Source organism: Patagioenas fasciata, chromosome 10, assembly GCF_037038585.1.
Source record: "Patagioenas fasciata isolate bPatFas1 chromosome 10, bPatFas1.hap1, whole genome shotgun sequence".
NCBI lineage: Eukaryota > Metazoa > Chordata > Aves > Columbiformes > Columbidae > Patagioenas > Patagioenas fasciata.
This window is the reverse complement of record NC_092529.1, coordinates 4909626-4929816: the sequence shown is the minus strand read 5'-3', so window position 1 is coordinate 4929816 and position 20191 is coordinate 4909626. Positions and strand designations below refer to the sequence as shown.

Here is a 20191-nt window from a genome sequence, read left to right as displayed (position 1 = left end):
AGCGTTTCAAAGCTGCTGAGCATCTCCCGCTCCCTTGGGCACCCCGGGCTCCACCAGCCCCCCTCAGCAGTGGTCGGAGAACTTTCACCATCAGCAGAACGAGACAGCTCGGAGGGGTGGCAGTAGAACCTGGCAGCGCTCGCTGCTCTGGGACACACAGAGGAGGGCCCCCCACTATGCCTCAGCAGAGCCTCTGAGCTCCTGAGGCAGCCTCTCACGCCTGGCCAGCCCCGCTTGGACTGACTTCAGTGTGCTCAGCGGGTGGACAACACTTCCCTGAACATCCTTAACGAGAAAGAGAGCCGGTTAACCACTTCCCTTCCCCAGGAATGAGCTCCAGCACGGGACCTGGTGTCTGCCCGGGGCCATGGTCCCACCGTCGTTAGTGCCAGGTCAGTGCACTGGAGGATCCGGATCGCACACGGGTGAACAACAGTGTGTCTGTTGAATTAGCGGCCCCACAGTCCCGGCTGCAGACTGGGCAGATCCAGAGAAAAGTCAGAGGGCGGGCAGACAGGAGCTGGCACATTTCTAGAAACTAACCTGCAATGCAGATTAACGCCAGTTCACGCCAGTTTAGCACCAGTGGGACTCATCTGGAGCATTTCCCATCCCAAACCAGGCATTCTTTAACGGGGTATCCCCAAACCTCACTGGGGGGCACTGGGGAGGTGGTCTCCAGCTGAGTGTGCCCCATGCAGCGGCTGGGCACACGGGTGACACTGTCCCACGGAGCTCACACGGCGCTGGGAGGAGCCGTCTGGCGGGACCCAAAGAAAAGCTGGACACGCTGGGCAGTTCTGAGCACCATTTTACTGAAGGGCTGGACACCTGCTAGGACTTCATAACAAAAAGTTCACTTCATGTAAGAAAAAAGACAGTCTGTTTTTTGTCCGATTCCCTTCAGAGAGCAGAATAATTCTAACACTGTCTTTTCACTAAACAATGCCATTCCAAAATATACAACACTGAGTGTGGAGCAGCCCAGCCTCATATTAAACATTAATAGAGCTTCGGAAACATTCTACACAAACAAATCAAACAGTAAAAAGTTCACTCAAGAACAAGATGGTCAGTTGTTGTAAATTCACCATACAAAAGTTTGTTACTCGCCCACCTCTGGGCTGCGGTCGCTGCTCCCCACATTGCTCGGGATCCCCGAACACCAGGGTACGCTTGCGGCTGAGCTAGCAGCACCAGTCCCAGCCGGAGCAGGTCGGTCATGCTGTGGTGTGGGGACAGCTCTTAGAAACAATGGTTGGCAGGGACGAGTGCAAGGGGCTGGGCTGTGCCCACCCAGAGCCCCCACGTCGCCCAGAGCAGCTGCTGTGCCGCACCAGGAACTGGGAGGGATCGGTGTCGCATACTGCGCCTTCCCACCAACACTGTCCCGTCCCAGGGCTGGGCAGCATGGTGGGGCAGGGGCAGGGGAGGTATTTCTGGGGTGGCTTTGCAGCACCTTCTCTTTTACAACAGCACCACATGCCTGACTGTGACTGTGGGAATCCCCGGACTCTCACAGGGGCTGTCTATAGCAACAGGAGCGGAAAGGGCCAATTAAGACAACAAGGAGAAAGTCCCAGACAATAATAAGGCCTTGAAGGGACTCCCTGGGGCAAGGCCTAATCATCCCCGCAGAGGAAGGTATTTTGGATGCTCAGGGAGGAAGTGCTAAGCCCCTGCCAGGGGTACCAGTCAGCACACACAGGGGGCTCTGAGGACCATGGAGCGGCTGACCTGCCCCTCGGCCACTGAGCAGGGCCAGTGTGTGTGACTGATGGACGGACACCGAGAGTTAGGAGGGGCACCTGCTCCAAAAGGGCCCTCACTCGCCCATGCCCCCAGCCGGCAGCATCAGCACCCGCATAGCACTGCTGGACAGGGCGGGACAGGCTGGGACAGCAGGCAGGGACAGAGCTGGGCAGCGCCATGAGACAGCACTGACCTGGCTCCTCTCTTGGCAGATCTCTTGCAGCCGGAGTAGAAGCTGGCTGGCCAGGTGCCACTGGCATCTTTGGTTTCCTCTAATCTCAGCTTCTCGCTTTTTTACCAGACCACCTGGGTTTTCCTAAGCAAGCGGAGCAGTCTGATGTGAGCACCAGGGCTTTGGAGGCAGCAGCTGGCCTGTGAGTGCTAGCGCAGTCACACCTACAAACAGGGTTCATTCGACACTGGGGGGTGAGGCAGTGACCAGGGCTGGCTCTCCTGCTTTATGGGACAAGGTCTCTGCTCCACCAGCCAGTGAAGCACCTGGCACCTTCCTACCAGCACCCAGCTCCAGACAGGAGCAAGCTCTGAAAGGAAATCTGAGCATGGTGCACTCTAGCACAGAGTCCCGAACAGGGAGCAACCTGCCCTGGAACGTCTCCACGGTGGTGCCAGCCCACCCAGCTCACAAAGCCAAGGGCTGCAGCACGGTCAAGAAGGTCTGAGGTGACCCAGAACAGTTCTTTCCTCAGCTCCCAAGCACCATCCCTGTCTGACCACAGCAGCCAACAGGCCAGAGCAGCTCTGGAGACCAACACAGAAACCGTCACTCCCACACAAACCAACCAGCCTGCTTGAGTGGGAGCTGCTCCGCACAGCTCAGCACCAACTCTTCCAACCACAACCGAATCAAGGATCCTCCCACCAAAACCTGCCCTCCTGGCCAGGAAGCTGCCCAGCTCACGTCACCCTGTCCAGCTGCAGCTGAGAGACAAACCCGCTCTCTGTCCCCATGTGTCCCTTGTGCCATGGCCAAAGGCCCAGCTCCCACGCAGGGCAGGGAACACGGACCCAAGGCGGGGAGCAGCTGGAGTGGCTGCACCTCACCACATGCTGGCAAGGTCTGGCCTTGAACACAGCACAAATCACAACTGAAACTGCCCAAATTCCGTCCTCAAGCCCAAAAAACTCAAACCGCCCAGCCCCTCTTGCCACAGGTGGACCACAGGGACTCCCACCGGCTCCCCCAGTGGGGAAGTGCTGCTGGTGTGCAAAAGGGGCCTGGGGAACATGGGGCAGGACAGGGGCAGCTTCAGTTCAGGTCTGAAAATTATCCAGCCAAGTAAGTGCTCACAATGCTAACAGAGCACACACCTCCTCCCCATGCTGAAATACCACCAGTGGGCTACAAAACAGGAGTAATAAAATAATCCCTTCTTATTTTGCAGAAAAGTGCTTACAAAGTTCTGTACAAGGATCACTACGGCAGCAGGTTCTGTGGGGATGGGGAAAACCATCTGGAAGCAGTAGCATCATGCTCCATGGCTTGCAGGGAAGAGGCCGAGGAGAAACTTTTCCAACTGAAAGCAGTGGCAGAAGGTGAAATACGATCACAGTGGACATGAGCTTCAAAACATTTCTACCAATTAACAATGTGATTTCAACTGGCATCTGATGTCAGCTTGCCCTTCGGCTGCCTGCTGGCCAATCTGCTCTCCCCACGGGCTCCGCTGACGGACATCTGAGGCATGCAGGAAGCTTGAGGACCTTGTCTGGTGGAGGCGAAGCATAAACTCTCGCTTCTTGGCAGCTGAATAAAAGGAGAAATGATTTCCACAAACTCAGTCGGAAGAACAGCCCTTTGACCGCTGGCTGAATCATTTCTCAAAGTGACAGTGGCACAAATCCACGCAGTAAAAGAATTCCTAAAAGAGTCCCCAAAGCTCTCAGCTGTCATGGTGCCCAGGAACAGCGTAGGCCAGGTGAGGCACTTGGACGAATTCAAAGTGACTAATACAGAAACAGGTCTGAACAACCCGCAGACAGCATGCTCAGCAGGGATCGCTGCCCTCCGGGCGAGGCATTTCTATGTGCCCTGCCAGTTACTGCTGCGCAGGTCCCCAGCAGGCAAGTGGTTCTCTGCTGTCCCAGAATAAACAGGGTGGAAGGGACCTCTGGAGGTAGAGTTCTGATTAGATCAGGTCTTAGGTCTGATCAAACCCTTCACCTTCCCTAAACACCAGACAGCAGCGTCCACAGTACAGCCCCTTCTGGAGCCTTCCACACACCAGCGTCTAAGGTCCAGGATGCTGGGAGCAGGCTAGACACAAGGAATAAATTTTTTTACACTGGAGGTGGCAAAACACTGGCCCAGGTTGGCCAGAGAGGTGGTGGATGAACCATCCCTGGAGACATCCCAGGCCAGGCTGGACGGGGCTCTGAGCAACCTGAGCTGGTGAAGATGTCCCTGCTGTAGCTTTGAAGGTTCCCTCAACCCTAACTATTCCGTGACTCTATGATAATCCTTCCAGCCAAATCCCCAAATCACCTGTGAGGGAGAAGAGGAGACATGAGGAGGGCAGAGAATTGACCTCCAGCACTGCCTAGTCAGAAATGTGCAGAGAAGCTGACAGAGACTGGACTGATGACAAGCAAGTCCCCGAGCACAGAGCCACGGGGTGCTCACTTCCCTGGCAGGAGCCTCAGGGACACAGAAGCATTTGTAATGCTCATCCCTTCCCACGGAGCTAAGGCAGTGTGTTGTGCTGGATGGGTTAAGCAACAGCACAAGCCAAATCCTTGACTGGCAAAGACTCAAGCTGTGGAAGATGAGAGGTGATGGAGAAGATCGGGGAGGCAGGCAGCAGTGCAGCCAGGGAACAAACACACCGCAGAGGTGGGATGCGGCCTCGGGTGCTCGGCTTCCTGCCCAGGCTGGAGGAAACGCAACCTCAACCCGAATTCAGCCGTGTATGCGCAAGGTTGTTTGTCCCACCGGAGGCCGGGTGCTCAGCTGGGATGTCTGCACCGCACAAAGAGGCTCCAGAGAGCTCTCAGTGTCCTTATAAGGGGCTGGGAAGAGGGGAAGCCGCCGAGCGGCCTGTCAGACAGCCATACCGCAGGCAGGAGTTCAGAGCCCTGCTCGGGAAACAGTCAAAAAGAGAAACTCCAGTGCAAGACTTCAAGACCTGGCATTTGAGAGCGTGGGAATGAGAAAGGTCTGAAGGAGTGGGAACAAAAGGTACAAAGCAATTTTTGGCCAGTTAACAGTGACGGAGGATTCCTGTTTGTCCAGCATCATGTCTGGACAGGGAACTCTCTGCCAGAGCATTTTAAAACACAGAAGCAGAAGAAAATATTTCCTCCTTCTCTGCAGCCAACCAGCGGCATTCACAGGTCAGTCTCAAGCACTGCAAGTTATGATCTCTGACAGCAACTCAGACATGCACAGTAAAGCCACACAGGATTCCAGTGTGTGTTTCAGAGCCTCCAATCATCCCTCGAGAGAGAGAACCTCCACCGTGTTCTACTTGGGTGAGGGGGTAGAGCTCTGGCTGAGCCCTGGGACGCCCAGCTTCCCCACCTTCTCACTCTCCTTTCCATGCCAGTTTTCGTCTCTGAGCAGGGGATCAGATGCTGAGCCCCATTCCAAAGTGCTGAAATCCAGTCAGGTGCTAGGGAGGGGCTGAAACGTAAGGAGCTGGGGCTGCCCAGGGGAGATCATCCCTTCAGCCAACGTCCACAGAGATTACTGGGTCAGACAACTGGTATTTTGAGCTGGTGAGAGAATGAGTGGATTACCAGCCCACTGCTGCAGAGATCTGAACATACGGCAGCACAGAGCCATGGCTGCACCTGGCTGGACGCTGCTCCCTCTCCCCGAGCCACCAAGTTCTGCTTTTGCAGTACCCCAAGGGCAATGATCGTCCCTTGCAGGTGACAGCTGCAGCACTGACCACTCTAACATGGTGTTTCTCCTGGAGCTTGCAAATCGCTCCCTGCGGAGAGCAGTGCAACCTCCACCAGTGCACAGCCTGTGCTCCCACCTGGTAATGTGTCTCCAGTGCAGGAAAGTCAGCACAGCCACCTGCAGCGGCTCTGCAGTGACTCCTGGGGACAGGACAGCCTGCGCTCTGGGAGCTTTGACACCCGCCACACACCTCCTCACAACATCCCGGACAGCACAGCAGAGCTGTCACCCACCATAACACAGTGCTCACCTCTCCTCCTCTTGCTTCACCCCCACAAACTGACAGAAAGAAACTCTCTATGCATAAGTGCTATGCCATAAATCCTCTCAACCTTTCCACTTTTCTGCTTTAATTCAGGCTCAAATAACCCACTGAGCTCTGGGACCAGCAAGATGTAACCAATACACTCAAACACAGCCCGTATCTTCTACCAACACCTCAAACCTGCTCCTGAAATATCCAGCAACAGCAACACAGTTACAGGGTGGGCAGGACGGTTCATGCAATTCTTATTAACAACTCTCAGCTCTTTGGCTCTACCAGTCACAGTTCATGTTCTACGTTTGCACCTGGGGCACAGGAGAGCGGAGCAACGCTGGGTGCAGAGGAAGAATCGCTCTTTGGAAGCAAACTCCTACCAGAAGTTCAGAGCTTCTGCTCCCAACGAACAGAGGAGGCACCTAGAGACATCAGGCGGACTTGCAGGAAACGGCCCTGTAACACCCGCCTGCTCCAACACAGAGGTAATACCAAAAGTATGACCAAAACTATCATCAACCAGCTGGTAATTCTCCAAATGACTTGGCATTCCTGGAGATGAACAAGTGGCTCTAAGTCTGAGCTGCTCGAGAGAGCCCAGAACAGACTGTCACAACACTGAATCACAAGGAAATCCTGGCACCTTCCAACAAAAGACCAGTTGAAGGAGAGGGGGAAAAAAAGCTATTGAACCCAATCCCAGAGGGAGGGAGGAATTCTGTCTTCCCACAGTTCCTGGGCCATATGCACATATATGGATATATAGATTTATAGATAATAAAGTTATAAAATTTGATCAAAATAAAACCAGTAAACGTACAGCTTGGAAAAAGAGCAATATCACAGTGCATCAATGTCATGAACAAGTCCCGTGTTCTCCCCCTGCACACAAGAGCGCAGACGTTCAGAAAAGCACCCACGGGAAGCGAGCCCCCTGACCTGCTCAGCTCCCTGCGGGCAGAGTCCCCATTCCCACGTTCCTGAAGGGGGTTTGTACTTCTGCAGTGGGTTCTGCGTAGCAGCGGCAGGAGCAGTGCGAGGGCAGGCTGCTCTGTCTGCAGGTTAGTTGACATATTGTCACGAGGCACCAGAGATTCAGAGTTGCTCTTAGAACTTCCCTGCACGCTGGTGCCGGGCTTGTGTTTTATTTACTTACAAATTAAAAAAAAGTGACGAAGTGAAGAAAGTCAGGGGACGCTGTGAGACTGGGACAGGGGCTGAATTCGGATCACGGGAGACAGGTTGACCCTAAGAATCTTCTGTGCTCTCCTCCTCACTTCATCGTCGGAGGAAGAGTTGCCCACCTTGATGGCCCAGAATTTCAGCAGGTTCAAATTGCTCTGAGCCCGTCCAGATTTGTTCTGGACAGGAACAGTATTTGCTTTCTTCCTCTGCGGTGCTTCTTTCGCCTCTGTAGCTCTTCTCTTCTTCTCCCCAGTGCTCTCCCGGTAAGTGCTGCTGTCTTTCCGCTTTGTCTTCCCCACCAGAGCTTCCTTATTTTTGATTTTCAAGGCCTTGGACTGCGGTGCTGCGGTGCAGCCCTGGGAGGAGGTGCCTGTGACTCTCCCGTTGAGGACTCCCGAGGCTTTGCAAGCGTTGCTCTCCTGCAGGACACCACCCTTTGGTCCCTTCAGAAGATTTAAAGCAAGGGCGGCAGAATCTGGTGCTTTCTTTATCAGATGTTTGTACCCCTTACCTTCTGCTATTTTAGTGGTCTTGCCTGAAGAAAACTGCCTCAGCGGACTTGAAGCCTTGAGGAGTTTAAGGTCGGTGGGTGAGATCCCAAGACCCCCTTGCGTGTACTTGGACTCCAAGCAGGACACAGTCGTTTTCAGCGGCACCAGAGCTTCCAGAACCACCGACAGTCTCATGGCTGGATACACGTCAGGATACGTGCTCGAGGGGAAACCCACTGCCGCAGCCTTGGACGTGCGGGATCTTGTCTGCTTCAAGGAGCTCAGGAGGAGATTTTTGGAAGCCCCTTTAGAGACAGGTTGAGCAGAGACTTTCGAAGAGTTCAGGGAAACACTGGCCGGTGGAGCGGACACCTTTGCCATAGCTGTGGCGGTTCTCACCGGGCTCCCGGCAGTCTCGCTGGCGCAGTTGTTTGGGGCGCTCTCTTTTGTTTGATCGGGGGTGTCCGCCGTGCACGAGCTGTACCCGTACACATCCTTACTCCTCAGGATCGTGGGCTGGTAGCCCTCCTCCTTCAGGCTCTGAATGAAGGCCACCAGCTGGGTCTCTGTGTCCGAAAGGTCCTTGGACATGGGGTTGAAGACTCGGAGGGCTTCCTCCAGCACCTTCTGTCCCGCAGAGGAAATTCTCGACCAGGAATGGACGGCTTTTTCTTCTGCATTGTTCACTGCAATATTCATGGCATTAGGCAAGCGGGTGCTTCAAAAAGGTCCAAACTACTGGAAAAATAACCCTTGACACCTCAAAAGGAGAGAGAAGATAGTTAGTTTTACAGCAACTGAAATCATCTTGTGTTGTTAAGCAGGGACCTGAAACTGTTAAGCCCAGGCGTGGCTACTCATAAACACTGGGTCAGATTCTGGGCACAACGTACGTCAGAGGCATCATCAAGAAAATCCCATCACTGATTTATCTCTGAAACAAAACTACATCTCTTGCAGAAATATCCTCAAAACCTAAACAAAGATTTTGGGCGATCCCATCCAACCCATCCCAAGATGAAGGGTTCCAGTGGTAAACTCAGTAAAATCTGCAGCTCCTTTACAGTTTAAGCTTAACACACCCCAAATTTGGGTAGCCAGGTTTTATCTTTCCCTGGGTAAAGCAGCCCTTCCTTGAACCTTCTCCCTGGGCATGCAGAGACCACCACAATCCAGCCAACTCAACACTAAGCAGCCTGAGCACCTACAGCCCCGTCACGTTCAATCTTCCAACATCCTAATTGGTTCTGCTCAAAAATTGACCGAGTCTCAGTCAAAGCTGCAGCATACTGCTGAGGAGCCGATGGCAAGAGCCGGAGGCTGTTTCAGCTGCGCTGCACTGATGCTGAACGCCGTGGTAACACCGCTCCTCGCTGTCCTCTTGCTCCAACAACTTGCTGTCACAGCAAACTGCTGTTGATCCAGGGCACTTGCTGCCAAGCAAGAAGGAAGCAGGAAATTCAAGCAGGGCGGCAGGAAGGAAACACACGTCTCCAGGACAAGGGTACAACGACCTGACGGACAACATTGGGATCACACCCAGGACACTACGCAACTGTCTGACAAAAGCACTAATTATTGCTTTAAATTAAAAATAGGTACTGAAAAGCAGGCAGGCAGGACTTTGTGATGCACCTGAGAGAGCTCCAATCCTGTCACACTGAGCTGGTGGCCTCGCCAGCTCCACAGCTGGATGCTGCGCTGAGAAGTTATAAAATCTTTAGCTTCACTGATATCTCTCAAAATAATAAGGAGGATTCAGAGAAAATCCTTTAATCTTTTTCAGGGAAATGCAGAAGATGTCAGAGACAATGTCACAGAGAGCAGTGCGCAGGCAAGAAAGCCATGATGGAAAAGTTAGTGCCTGAGCAGACACAGCAAGGCAATACTCGTGTGCTACGTGCCCCAGAACCCCGGGTTCGCCACAGCCCCATAGACCAGGAGTGCCGACGCCAACCCGCTGTCTGTGCCACTGGCTGCACAAGCCGGGAAGAGGCACAAGCCAAAAGCAGCCACAGAAGGAGAAACACAGGTCAGCGGGGGGGTAAGAGCCTCCACATGACAGACTAATCTCAGTCAAGTGTTCTGCAGACGTCACGGCAGAAACGGGATTTGGAGGAGGATAATGCAGTTGTTCTGCGACAGGCGCGGTGTCTCCCACGGAGGAGGGAAGGCAGGTGGGGAAGCACTCTGGCAGAGCCGCGGTCAGCGGTGAGACGTGCCACCTTCAAAGTGCACAAGCAGCAGCAGGCACAGTGAAGCCAACAAGGGCGTAAAGCTTAATCCTGATCTGGTAGAGACGGAGAAACCAACGGAGAAGCACAAGTGCACTCAACAGGCTGAAAAATGGATCAACTCCAGGGTGCAGAAAGCCCAGGAACAGCTGGGACACCTCACGGGGTATTCTGGTGTGGAACGGAGAGGCCATGGCATCTCATCAGGGACGGGACATCCCAATATCGATCCGCTGGGTCTCGTTTTGTGCAGTGCAAGTTGTAATAGAAGCGAAAGCCGGCTGCAAACAGGCAGATCCCAGAGAGCCTGTACACCCCACAGCGACCTCCCTCACGGGATACACTCCTGGGGGATGTGCTGGGACCCGCAGCGCTCCTGGCACGGGCCACCGGCTGGCAGGACACTCCCGCAGCGCTCGGGCGATGCCAGCGTGGGCTCGGAGGCTCAGAGCCGGCTCTGCAGGGCTCCTCCGGGCACACCGGTGGGCCGAGGCCGGGACATGGGGCTGGGGTGGCCTGAGGGATGGAGCCGGGTGGGGAGGCCCAGGGAGGGCTCGGCGGGGGCGGCCCCCGCTCGGCCTCTCCCGACCCACCCTCGGGGCAGAGAACGCGCCTTCCCGAGCGCCCGCTCTCCCCGCACAGCCCCGCCCGGGCCCGGTAGGGACGGGCAGGCAGGTTCCCCGGCCGGTTGTCCCCGGCCCAGCGGCCGGAGCGGCCCCGCGGCGGGGAGAGCGGCCCGGGGCCGGTGCGCCCTGCGGGGCTGAGGGAGGTGATTGGTGCAGACAGCGGCTCTGACCCCCCGTCCGGCCCGCGCCGGCTCCCGGGCCCGGGGGGCGACGGGGGGCGGGGCCCGCAGCGCCGTGACTTCGCCTTCGGCGCCTGCCCCGCCGGGCGGCTCGGCAGCGCCCTCGCCCGGCAGCGCGGGGCCCGGACACCGCCGGCCCCAACCTACCGGCCGCCGCCAGACCCGCACCCGCCGCTGTGCCGCGACCGCCGCTCCAACATGGCCGCCCGTGGAGCGCCGGAAGCACCGCCTACTTCCGCTTCCTGCCCCCCTCCGCGGGACGGGGCCACGCCCACTTGTCACGGAGCCGGTTCGGCCGCGGCGCCCCGGCCACGCCCCCTGACCATGTCAATGTGTCATGGCAACGGCGGCCGAGGCGCCGGTGGCCGGCGGTGCCCCGCGGCGCATGCTCGGGCCGGCAGGGGGCGCCGGGCGGAAGTGGCGCTGGGCGGAAGCGACGCCGTGTCCAGGTAACGGCGGCGCGGTCGGGGCCGGTTCCGGTGGCGGGGCCGGTTCCGGTGGCGATGAGCGGTGGGTCCGGGCGGCAGCAGCGGCGGCTGGTGCTGCACGTGGACCTGAACAACACGGTGGTGGCGGCGGACGCGGTGTCCGGGCAGGGCCCGCGGGCCGCCCTCAACACCTTCCTTAGCACCGTCACCTGGGGCCGCGCCGGGGCCGCCGGTGAGCGCCGGGGGCTGCGGGGCCGGGCGGGGGCGGTGGCGGTGGCGGCTGAGCGGGTTCTCTCTTGCAGGCGAGTGGCAGTGGGTGAGCGACCGGCCGTCCCTGCGCCCCCCCTGCCCCGGCGCCCTCAGCTACTACAGCCGCCACGGCCGGGATCCCTCCTTCACCGACACCGGCCCGGGCCGCCGCTTCAGTGACCTCCACGCCCGACACCTGCAGCTGCTGGAGTGGCCGGGCCGGTCGCACGACGTCTTCTCGGTGCAGGGGGAAGCCGGCAAGCGCTACCACCTGCTCCTGCCTGCCTTCTTCCGCCTCCTGGATGCCCTGCACCGGGACGGGAGGGCGTTTGCCGTCGTCTTCAGGACCTTCGGCACCGACCTGCCCCGTGCCCTGCAGGCCGTCAGCTGTGCCCTGGCCGGGCAGCACCCCCAGTTCCCCGCCCTGCGGGACGTGCCGGTGAGTGATCCTCTGAGCACCCAGCAGGCTGCAGAAGGGGGACCTGTGCAGAGCTCCCCATGCCGGGCTGCTCTGAAGCTGCCAAGCCGGCTTGCTGTTAAAAATAGTGGCTTCTGCAGAGAGAAAATGCAGTGGCTTCTCAGGATGAAGCTGTTAGCGAGGGGGAGCATAAGTGGGAAAGGTCTGCTTTGGGGTATCCCGGATGGGACAGAGCATCCCTTCTCCCGGAGAGGGGCTGCAGCAGCAGAGCAAGTCTTGCTGGCTCAGAGCCCACCACAGCCATGCTCTGTCCCTGGCAGCACACCGGGCAGGAACAAGCTTCAGAAGCTCTTTCACTTGTTCTGTGGAGCGTTGAAGCAGTTTGTAACAGGGACAGCGTGCAGCCAGGAGCTCATACCTTTCCGTCCCAAGGGAGGGCATCTTGTTTTCCCGCCAACACTGTCCTCCTGTGCTGTGGTGGTGGGAAGTCCCACCTGCTGCTGGTTGTCTGTGCCAGTGCACAGACCAACCTGTCTGCTTTGGAAACCTTTCCTCTCCTGCTTTCTGTGGTCCTGCAGCTCTCGGTGGACCTCACCCCTGGGCAGATACGCTGCAGCAAGCGGGAGGTGGTGCTGACAAGGGGAGCAGAGCGGCTGACCAGCCGGGAAGGTGCAAGGAACCTTTACGAATACTTCAGCTCTTTGGAGGGAATCGGAGGCTTCCAAGACCACTTTGACTGGTGAGAAACAGGGCACTGAGGAAGTGGATTGAGCTTCTCTCCTGTCCCATGATTCTCTGAGGTCTTTAAGTTGTGGGGGCCCGTCACTGCTCCCCATTTTGCCTACAGGAAGCCTGATGAGGCTCTCGCATCTTTCCTTGGGTCCTCGTCCTCTGGTATACTTCCTGGTTTTCTCCCAAGACCCTCTGATTTTTCACCTAGCTGCAAAATGCTTCTCTTTCTCAGGAGGCAGCAATGGGCAGAAGGATGGGACAATCTCCATCCTGCTTCCCTGGCTCAGAGGTTGCCCTGAGCCCACAGTGCAGCCTGGCCTGCTGTCACCTGCTGTCACCCTCTCCTGCCCTGACTGTTCCTTTTCACACGTGCTGTTTCAGGTGGGCCAGAAATCAGTTCTCTTCCCGAGGTGGGAAGCCCCTGTGGATCGACCCCCATGATCCAAGCGTTCACCACATCTTCATCGACGACAACATCCGGCTGGATGATGCGGACACCATTGTTCATCCCCAGGTAGGCGGTTGAAGGCCCCTCCAGTGCCAGCTGTGCTGGGGGGTGTCCCTGGGAGGGGGTCAAATGTTTTCTTCCCTTTGCATAACTGTGAGAGCATGGGGAGGGTGAGACTGGCTGTCAGCAGAGAACAGCAGGTACTGGCTGCCTGTGCTCGCTGCTGAGCACCTCTGCTGTGCTGGACGAGTCAGCCCTGCTACCGGCAGCAGTGGCAGCAGCAGCCAGACTCGGGGCACAGCTGCAACTCGTCTGTGGCACCGAATCAGAAGGGAAGCATTTGTAGTGGAGGGCGCTTGGAAAAGAGCATGTTTGTGCAGACAGAAATGCACCTGGCAGTTGGGCAACTGTCGGTGCCCTAACAAGAGCCACAGATCCACAGGCAAGGCTGAATCCCTGACCATTTCCATCTGGGAGGAGACAGCACGGCAGAGGGAACCTGCAGCAGCCAGTGAATGATTGGCAGCATTTGCCAGTTGATAGCTGAGAAGTGGCAGGGCATGGAATTCTCGTTGAATATTCCCTTCCATACAAGCTCTCTCAGCTCACAGATTTATAGCTGGTGGCAGGAGTTGTCGCAGCCTGGAGCAGACCTGTCAGGAACAGGCTTTGGTCTGTGCTCTGCCTGATTCGAGGGAATTCCTGTGGATGGCTCTGCTGAGAGCCCGAGGCCCCTGCGTGCAGCAGCTGCTGCCTGTGTATCTGCAGCAGCCAGAGCGTGGCTCACGCAGCTCCACTTGCTGCAATTCAGCCTCGGGCTGTTTCCCTAATCAAGGATTTCCTCCTTTCACCATCTGTAGCCAGGATGGCTGGTCAGTTGGGCTGCTTGGCTGGTGGCAGGCATGCAGCCACCCCCAGGGCTACCCCCACCCCGGGTGAGACAGGCAGGCTCACATTCTGGTGGCAGCAGATCTCACTGGGGTCTGGGCGGCAGCTGAGCATCTCACCACCGGGGCTCGTCCCCACTGCTGGGACTTTGCTGTCCTGCAACCAGGATCGGTAGGGTGGACACCAGCTTCCCCTCCTCTTGCGTTAACAGCTCTGCAGAGCTGTCCCAGTGTCAATGACAGTGACAGAGCAACACTGGGAGGGAAACAGATTGCCAGGTGAACTCAGGCTGTGGTAAAGATCAGAAGGTGAAGTCCCTGTTCCCTCCTGTGCGACAAGCTGTGGCAGCCAGAGGAAGAGCTGTTGGCAGAGGTTTTCCTGGGGTCGGCTGCTCCACAGAGCTGTTTTCTTCCAGCCACATGGTGTGGCCTGTTCCTTAGGGAAGCCCCAGCCACACGCTGTTTCGGAGCCAAATGTGGTTTCTGGGAGAGAGGGGAAATCTGGAGAAACTTCACCTGCTGCTGGAGGGGAGATGGGAGCCCCTGCCCTCTGCCACCGACCCACAGCCAATGTGAAGGCTCCCGGCCGAGGAGGAGGGCAGGGAGCACTGTAGGGTGCGTGCACTGCTGCCAGGCTCTGTGCTTGTGCTGGGCACGGCCCTGGCACTGCTGCCTGCAGAGGGTGTGAGTGCTTCTGGATGCTGCTCTCTCCCCACAGGTGTTTATGGAGCGGGGCAGCAGGACCCCCAGGCGTGCTCCCACCTCGGAGCTGTACGACATTTGCCTGGTGCAGACCGACCTGCTGGAGGCCATTGCTGACCAGGACTATTTCCTGCGCTGCGTAAGGAGGTGCGAGGAGAACTATGACCACTACCTGGCCTGCACAGAGGAGGACACGCTGAGCCAGCAGTGGGATGGATAGCGATGCCACCTCGCAAGGTTGAGGGGCTCTGGATTGGGACACCTCTTGCTTCCTGATGCATGCAGGCAAAGTCCCGTGCTGGGCTGCTGCTCCCAGCTGTCCCCTGTCCCATGTGTGATGCGCCCAACCAGTCCTGCCAGGAACCTCCATGCCCAAGCACAAGCACCATGGGAGCTTGTATGACTGGATCCCTGGAGGAAACAGCTTTCCTTTCCTCATTAGTGCTGTGGGGAGCTGGCTGCCTGCCTGGCAGGGCAAGAACCACACTAGTGTTCACACCTCCCTTCCTGCTCCCGTACCGGTGGCCGATGCAGAGTGGGTGCTGGGGTAAGCACAGTGTTACCGGCGGCACACCTGGGCACTGATTGCACTGCAGTGTTGTCCTTGGCAGAGCTAGCGATGCCATGTCACTTCTGCCTGTTTTTAAAGCAAACCTTTCTAGCTTGTTTCTGGTGTTTATTTCCTGCCTGCCCCTGGCTCTGCCCATGCTGGTGGCTGGCAAAGGTGACAGTAGTGGGTTCGGACCCGTGAGCACCTTCCTAACGCTGCTGAGCCACCCCAGTGTGGTTGTGCTCAGAGTGGGGCTGAGCTCACGTCCTGTCCCCGACAGCCCCACAGGGGAGACAGGCAGAGGCCACTCCTCGGGGCAGGACGGTGGCTTGCGAGCCCGGTGCTAGGGTGGCACCAGCAGCGTGCAGCCGGGGAGTGCACAGCCAGGGGAGGGGGCGTCTCTCCGGCCCCTCTCCCGGGGCGGGATAACCGGGGCAGGGGCACGGTGGGTCGGCAGTAGCACCGAGGGGCCCCGGGAGGGCCGGGCGGAGGGGAGGGGTCCCGGCGCGGGGGCCGGGGCGGGCGCGGCACCGCCCCCACCAGCAGCGGGCGGGCCCGGCGCGGGCGGCGGCGTGAAGCGGCGAGGAGAGCAGCGGAGCGGGTGGAGAGGTGAGCGCGGCCGCGGTCCCTGCCCCGCTCCCGGTAGCCGGGTGGCGCGGGGAGCCCCGGAGCGGCGGTCTAGGGGTGCGGGCGGGAGCCCGGGGAGAGCCGGTGAGTGCGGACGGTGCACCGGGCAGTGCGGGCTGCGGGTGGGAGCCGCCGGGGGGTGAGGTCGGTGTGCCGGGAGCCTCGGGGAGCGGAAGCCTCCGGGGGATACGGGCCATGAGCTGGGAGCCCCGAGGGGTGCGGGCAGAGAACCCCGAGAAGTGGGAGTCCTGGCGGGTGCAGGCTGTGCACCGGGAGCCCCAGGAAGCAGGAGCCCGGGTGCGGGAACCTCGGGGAGCAGGGGCCCCGGTAAGCATGGGCAGAGAGCCCTGGGAAGCTGGAGCCCAGGGAATGGGAGACCTGGTGGGTGCAGGTGGGGAGCCCTGAGGAGCAGGAGCCTGGGTGGGTGCAGGTTGGGAGCCCCGGGGATGTGGGTACAGGTGGGGACCCCTGGGGTGGTGGGTAAAGGTGGGTCCAGGTGGGGAGCCCCGAGGAGCAGGAGCCCAGGTGGGTGCAGGTGAGGAGCCCAGAGGAGCAGGAACGCAGGTGGATGCAGGTGGGGAGCCGCGCGGAGCTGTCACACCACCAAGGGGGGCTGGCTCACTGGGGCTGGGGGGAGTGGTGGGTGCCTGGGCGCTGACTTGGGTGCTCTCCCCACAGGAGGCGGTGGGCAGAGCTGGGCCAGCACCGAGCCGTGCCGGATGGGTGACACAGCAGGCCCAGGGCCCGGGGACACCCGGGGTGGCTGAGCCGGCCCATGGCGGCATGCGCGGGTGCCTTTGCGTGGGCCGCCTTCCCTGCCATGCCCACGCGGCGTGTGTACTGCAGCGCTGTGCACCGCGACGGGCAGCTCTTCGTGCTGGGCGGCTGCGGGGGCAGTGGGCGAGCCCTGGGTGCCGCCGAGGTGCTCGACATCCCAGCCCAGCGCTGGACCACGCTCCCACCACTGCCCACGCCACGGGCCGGCGCCGCTGCTCTCTCCCTGGGCAAGCAGATCCTGGTGGTGGGTGGCGTGGACGCGACGCAGAGCCCTCTTGCCTCCGTTGAGGTCTTCCATGTGGATGAGGGCAAGTGGGAGAAGAAGGCGGCGCTGGCTCAGCCCTCCATGGGCATCTCAGCCGTGCAGAGAGGTGAGGGCTGGTGTGAGGCTTGGCTCCACAGCCTGGAGAAGCAGGGATGCCAGGGTCAGGGATGCTCAAGTGGGATTTGAATCCTGCTGCTGCTTGGGGTGCAGCACAAGGCTTTTATCCAGCAGCTGAACTTGCCACTAAATGGCAGGGTCATGCTCCAGCCGCAGCAGCCCTGTTGCAGCCCAAGGCTGGGTGATGCAGAGCCCGTCTGGGCACAGGAGCCATCCCCAGCTGCCCTGGCTGGGAGCCGTGCTGGGCCAGCCACACACCCCGCTCCAGCCCAGCTCGACGTGCTGTGCGTCAAACATGTTGTGATTCTTGTTCAAAGTTTGCTGAGCAGCCCCCGAGCCTTGGCACAGCCTGGCAGCCTGCGTGTCAGGAGCCGAGCTTGGTCCTCACATGTGGTGCCCATCTCTGCTCGCTGGCTGAGGATGCTGTGGCACGGCTCCAGGCTGCAGCAGGCTGGGCAGGGCGGAGGGGACAGCAGGGCAGTGGTGGGAGCGGGCAGAGGTGTTGGCCGTGCCGGGAGCAGGAGCAGGATTTGGCAGCATGACTGAGTTGCCATGGTGTCTCCAGGGAGATGGTACTGCCGAGAATAATTAGAGCCGATGGCCTTGTGCTCCGCTCTGTGCCTGATGGATGGGATGGAGAGGGGGGTGAGAGGGTCTCAGCAGGGTCAGGGCACTGCTGTGCTCAGGCCTGGCTGCATTCATTGTCCCCTGGTCACCCTAGGGTGGCAGCTAGCCATGGGACTCAGCAGCATCCATGCTGCCTGCCCTGGAGGGCATGGGAAGGCTCCCCACCCTGTGGTGCTGCCCACGGTCACCCCAACCTCACCACTGCTTCTTTTACAGATGGGGCTGTCTACGCACTGGGGGGAATGGGTGCAGACACCTCTCCCCAGGCCCTGGTCCGTGTTTACGAGCCAGCGAAGGACCACTGGCAGCCACTGCCCTCCATGCCCACCCCCTGCTATGGGGCCTCTGTCTTCCTGCAAGGCAACAAGATCTTCGTCCTGGGTAGGTGCTGCTGGGGCAAGCTGAGCGTCCCTCCGTGCCCCTGCCCTCTCCTTCTGCTGTCTCCCCGGGCCAGGGAGCAACCTGGTGCACCCCGGGGTGGCTCCATGCTGCCCTCCCACCCCAGTGCTGCAGGTGGCGGGCCCCATCCTGCTTGCTGAACCCACCAGTGGTGCTGGCTTGGGGCACCGACAGCTGCAGCATCTCATCTGTGCACAGGGGGCCGACAGGGCAAGCTACCTGTCACCGCCTTTGAGGCCTTCGATCTGGAGACGAGGAGCTGGACGCGCTACCCCAGCGTGCCCAGCCGCCGCGCCTTCGCCGCCTGCGCCATGGCTGATGGCGTCGTCTTCAGCCTGGGGGGGCTGCAGCAGCCAGGGCCCCACAACTTCTATTCCCGTCCCCACTTTGTCAACACCGTGGAGATGTTTGATCCCGCACAGGGTGAGTGCCGTGTCCCTGGGTGGGGTGGGAGCATCCCCGGCAGGTCCCAGATGTCTTCCTGAGGCTTGGTGAGGGGTGTCCATGCCCAAGGGACACAGTTCAGCCACGCTCTGACCATCAGCCCCTTACACCTGTGGCGAGTCCTGCCCTGCACTCCCTGGCTGGTGAGCTGTTGGCCCAGGGATGTCCTGACCTCCGTGTGCGGACAGGACCGCTGGCGGGCAATGCTCACACCTTCTCATCCCCAGGTGCATGGAGCAAGTCGAGCCGTGCCATCCGCATGAGGGAGAAGAGAGCTGACTTTGTGGCTGGCTGCCTGGGAGGAAGAGTGGTGGCCGTGGGTGGCCTCGGTAATGCCAGGGGTAGGACTGTGGCCACGTTCCTGTCCCCATTCTTTGTGGCACATCAGTGACCTGCACGCAGTGGGGAGGTCAGCTGTGTGAAACCACGGGGCTGCTGCGACACTGTCTGCAGCTGCGACCCTCCTGTGCCCCCAAGTGCTGGGGTGACCCTACTGCCCTGCCCCACAGGCTGCCCCCACTGAGCCGCTCGCCCCTTTCACCCCCAGCCAGGCTTTCCGCAGCTCATGTGCAGCACACCAGGCTTGCTCAGCCCTGCTGCGCAGGGCTGCAGCACCACATCCCTCTCCCAGGAGAGCTGGGGAAAGGTCAGTGCTGTCACTCAGCCACACGGATGTGGTGGAGAGGGCTACCCAGAGAGCCAGTGCCATCCGCAGCACCCCCAGCCCTGCAGCGAGAGCTGCCAAACCCCACTGAGCTCGCCTAGAGTGAGCCAGACCTCCTGCTGCAGGGAGGAGGAGGTGATGGGGAAGGTGAGTGGTGCTGGTCAGATCCTTGCAGTGTGGCATAGTTTCTGAGCCCTGTGGAGTGGGAGCTGCCCTCCTTTATTCTCTGGTGATGGCTGCAGGGGCAAAGCCCACAGTGCAGCATCGGTGCCGGCAGCTCTGCCTGTGGGGACACCGCTAATCCTCCTGTGCCCCAGCTAATTGCATCTGGGATCACAGAGCCCCTGCAGCCTGGGGCTCAGGGACCAGCTGCCTCTGGGGGCTCCAGCTGGGGCATCAAAGGCATGTGCAGGGGGAAGGACAGAGCGTGGGGTTTGCAGAGGGCTGTGGGGGTGCTGATGCCAATCCATCTCCCACAGGGAACCAGTCCTGCCCGCTGGGCTCGGTGGAAGGGTTCAGCCTCTCACGAAAGAAGTGGGAGCCGCTGCCCCCCATGCCCACTGGCCGCTGCTCCTGCTCCAGCTGCCTGGCGCCCAGCCTTCTCTTTGTCGTCGGTGGGGTGGCCCAGGGCCCCAGCGGCGCCGTTGAGGCTCTGTGCCTGCGCGAGGTGCCCTGAGCGGGGCCCCAGGGACCAGCCCCAGCCGAGCACCAAGTGCCTGAAGATGGGGACAGGGTGTGCACACACCGGTGCGTGGGTGACCTGGCTCCTGGGAGCTGCCGTCCCACAACGCCGGGTGCTGGAGCAGCCGTGGCTTCTCACTGGGCTTCGGAAACCCCTCTCAGCTCCTGCACCACTGTGGCAATGGAGCCCTCGGCAAAATCCTGCCTGTCGGGAGGGCCGCGGCTGGTGGCACGGTGGGACCAGCAGCAACAGGACTGTCACTGCTGCACTGCCCCGTCCAGCCTGGTCTGTGCCACGGCGTGTCCGTGCCGTGTGTGTAGCAGTGAGTGCTGTGTCGTCGTAGACCCAGTTGATGTCTCATGTAGCACAGAGGTGCCCTGTAGCTCAGTGCCTAGGAGGTGACGTAGCACCTCGAATAAATGAAACATGTGGAATTTTACCACTGCTGGGAGTTGTGTCATCCCTGATTATCCTGCTCTGAGCAGCAATGTGCTGCAGCCTGTTGAGAAACCCCCTCCAAAGGG

At 59.7% G+C, this 20191-nt stretch overlaps 3 protein-coding genes across 7 annotated transcripts; 2 read left to right on the top strand and 1 right to left on the bottom strand.

The window, feature by feature from the left end:
• Positions 1-794: 794 nt before the first annotated feature.
• On the bottom strand, positions 795-10909 carry CCDC71 (coiled-coil domain containing 71). Of its 3 annotated transcripts, none has more exons than XM_065845330.2 (2): positions 10799-10909; positions 795-8372 (listed from the first exon to the last, which is right to left on the bottom strand). In XM_065845330.2, exon 2 carries the CDS (start codon positions 8309-8311, stop codon positions 7124-7126), a length of 1188 nt encoding a protein of 395 aa, XP_065701402.1. In that variant the 5' UTR covers positions 8312-8372; positions 10799-10909; the 3' UTR covers positions 795-7123. The 3 variants fall into 3 exon arrangements, with proteins under 3 accessions (XP_065701402.1, XP_071669070.1, XP_065701405.1); XM_071812969.1 differs by lacking the exon at positions 10799-10909 and adding an exon at positions 8821-10758; XM_065845333.2 differs by lacking the exon at positions 10799-10909 and adding an exon at positions 9248-10758.
• Positions 10910-11106: 197 nt separating this feature from the next.
• Positions 11107-15181, top strand: LOC136105858 (uncharacterized). The gene is made up of 5 exons (XM_065845745.2): positions 11107-11311; positions 11382-11767; positions 12325-12485; positions 12860-12992; positions 14532-15181. Exons 1-5 carry the CDS (start codon positions 11155-11157, stop codon positions 14733-14735), a joined length of 1041 nt encoding a protein of 346 aa, XP_065701817.1. The 5' UTR covers positions 11107-11154; the 3' UTR covers positions 14736-15181.
• A 389-nt stretch (positions 15182-15570) lies between these two features.
• On the top strand, positions 15571-20106 carry KLHDC8B (kelch domain containing 8B). 3 transcript variants are annotated; one of them, XM_065845590.1, is made up of 6 exons: positions 15571-15674; positions 16371-16840; positions 17695-17859; positions 18076-18300; positions 18549-18662; positions 19465-20106. In XM_065845590.1, exons 2-6 carry the CDS (start codon positions 16468-16470, stop codon positions 19659-19661), a joined length of 1074 nt encoding a protein of 357 aa, XP_065701662.1. In that variant the 5' UTR covers positions 15571-15674; positions 16371-16467; the 3' UTR covers positions 19662-20106. The 3 variants fall into 3 exon arrangements, with proteins under 3 accessions (XP_065701662.1, XP_065701661.1, XP_065701663.1); XM_065845589.2 differs by having other exon boundaries at positions 15627-15776; XM_065845591.2 differs by having other exon boundaries at positions 15628-15776; positions 18549-18650.
• The last annotated feature ends 85 nt before the right edge of the window (positions 20107-20191 follow it).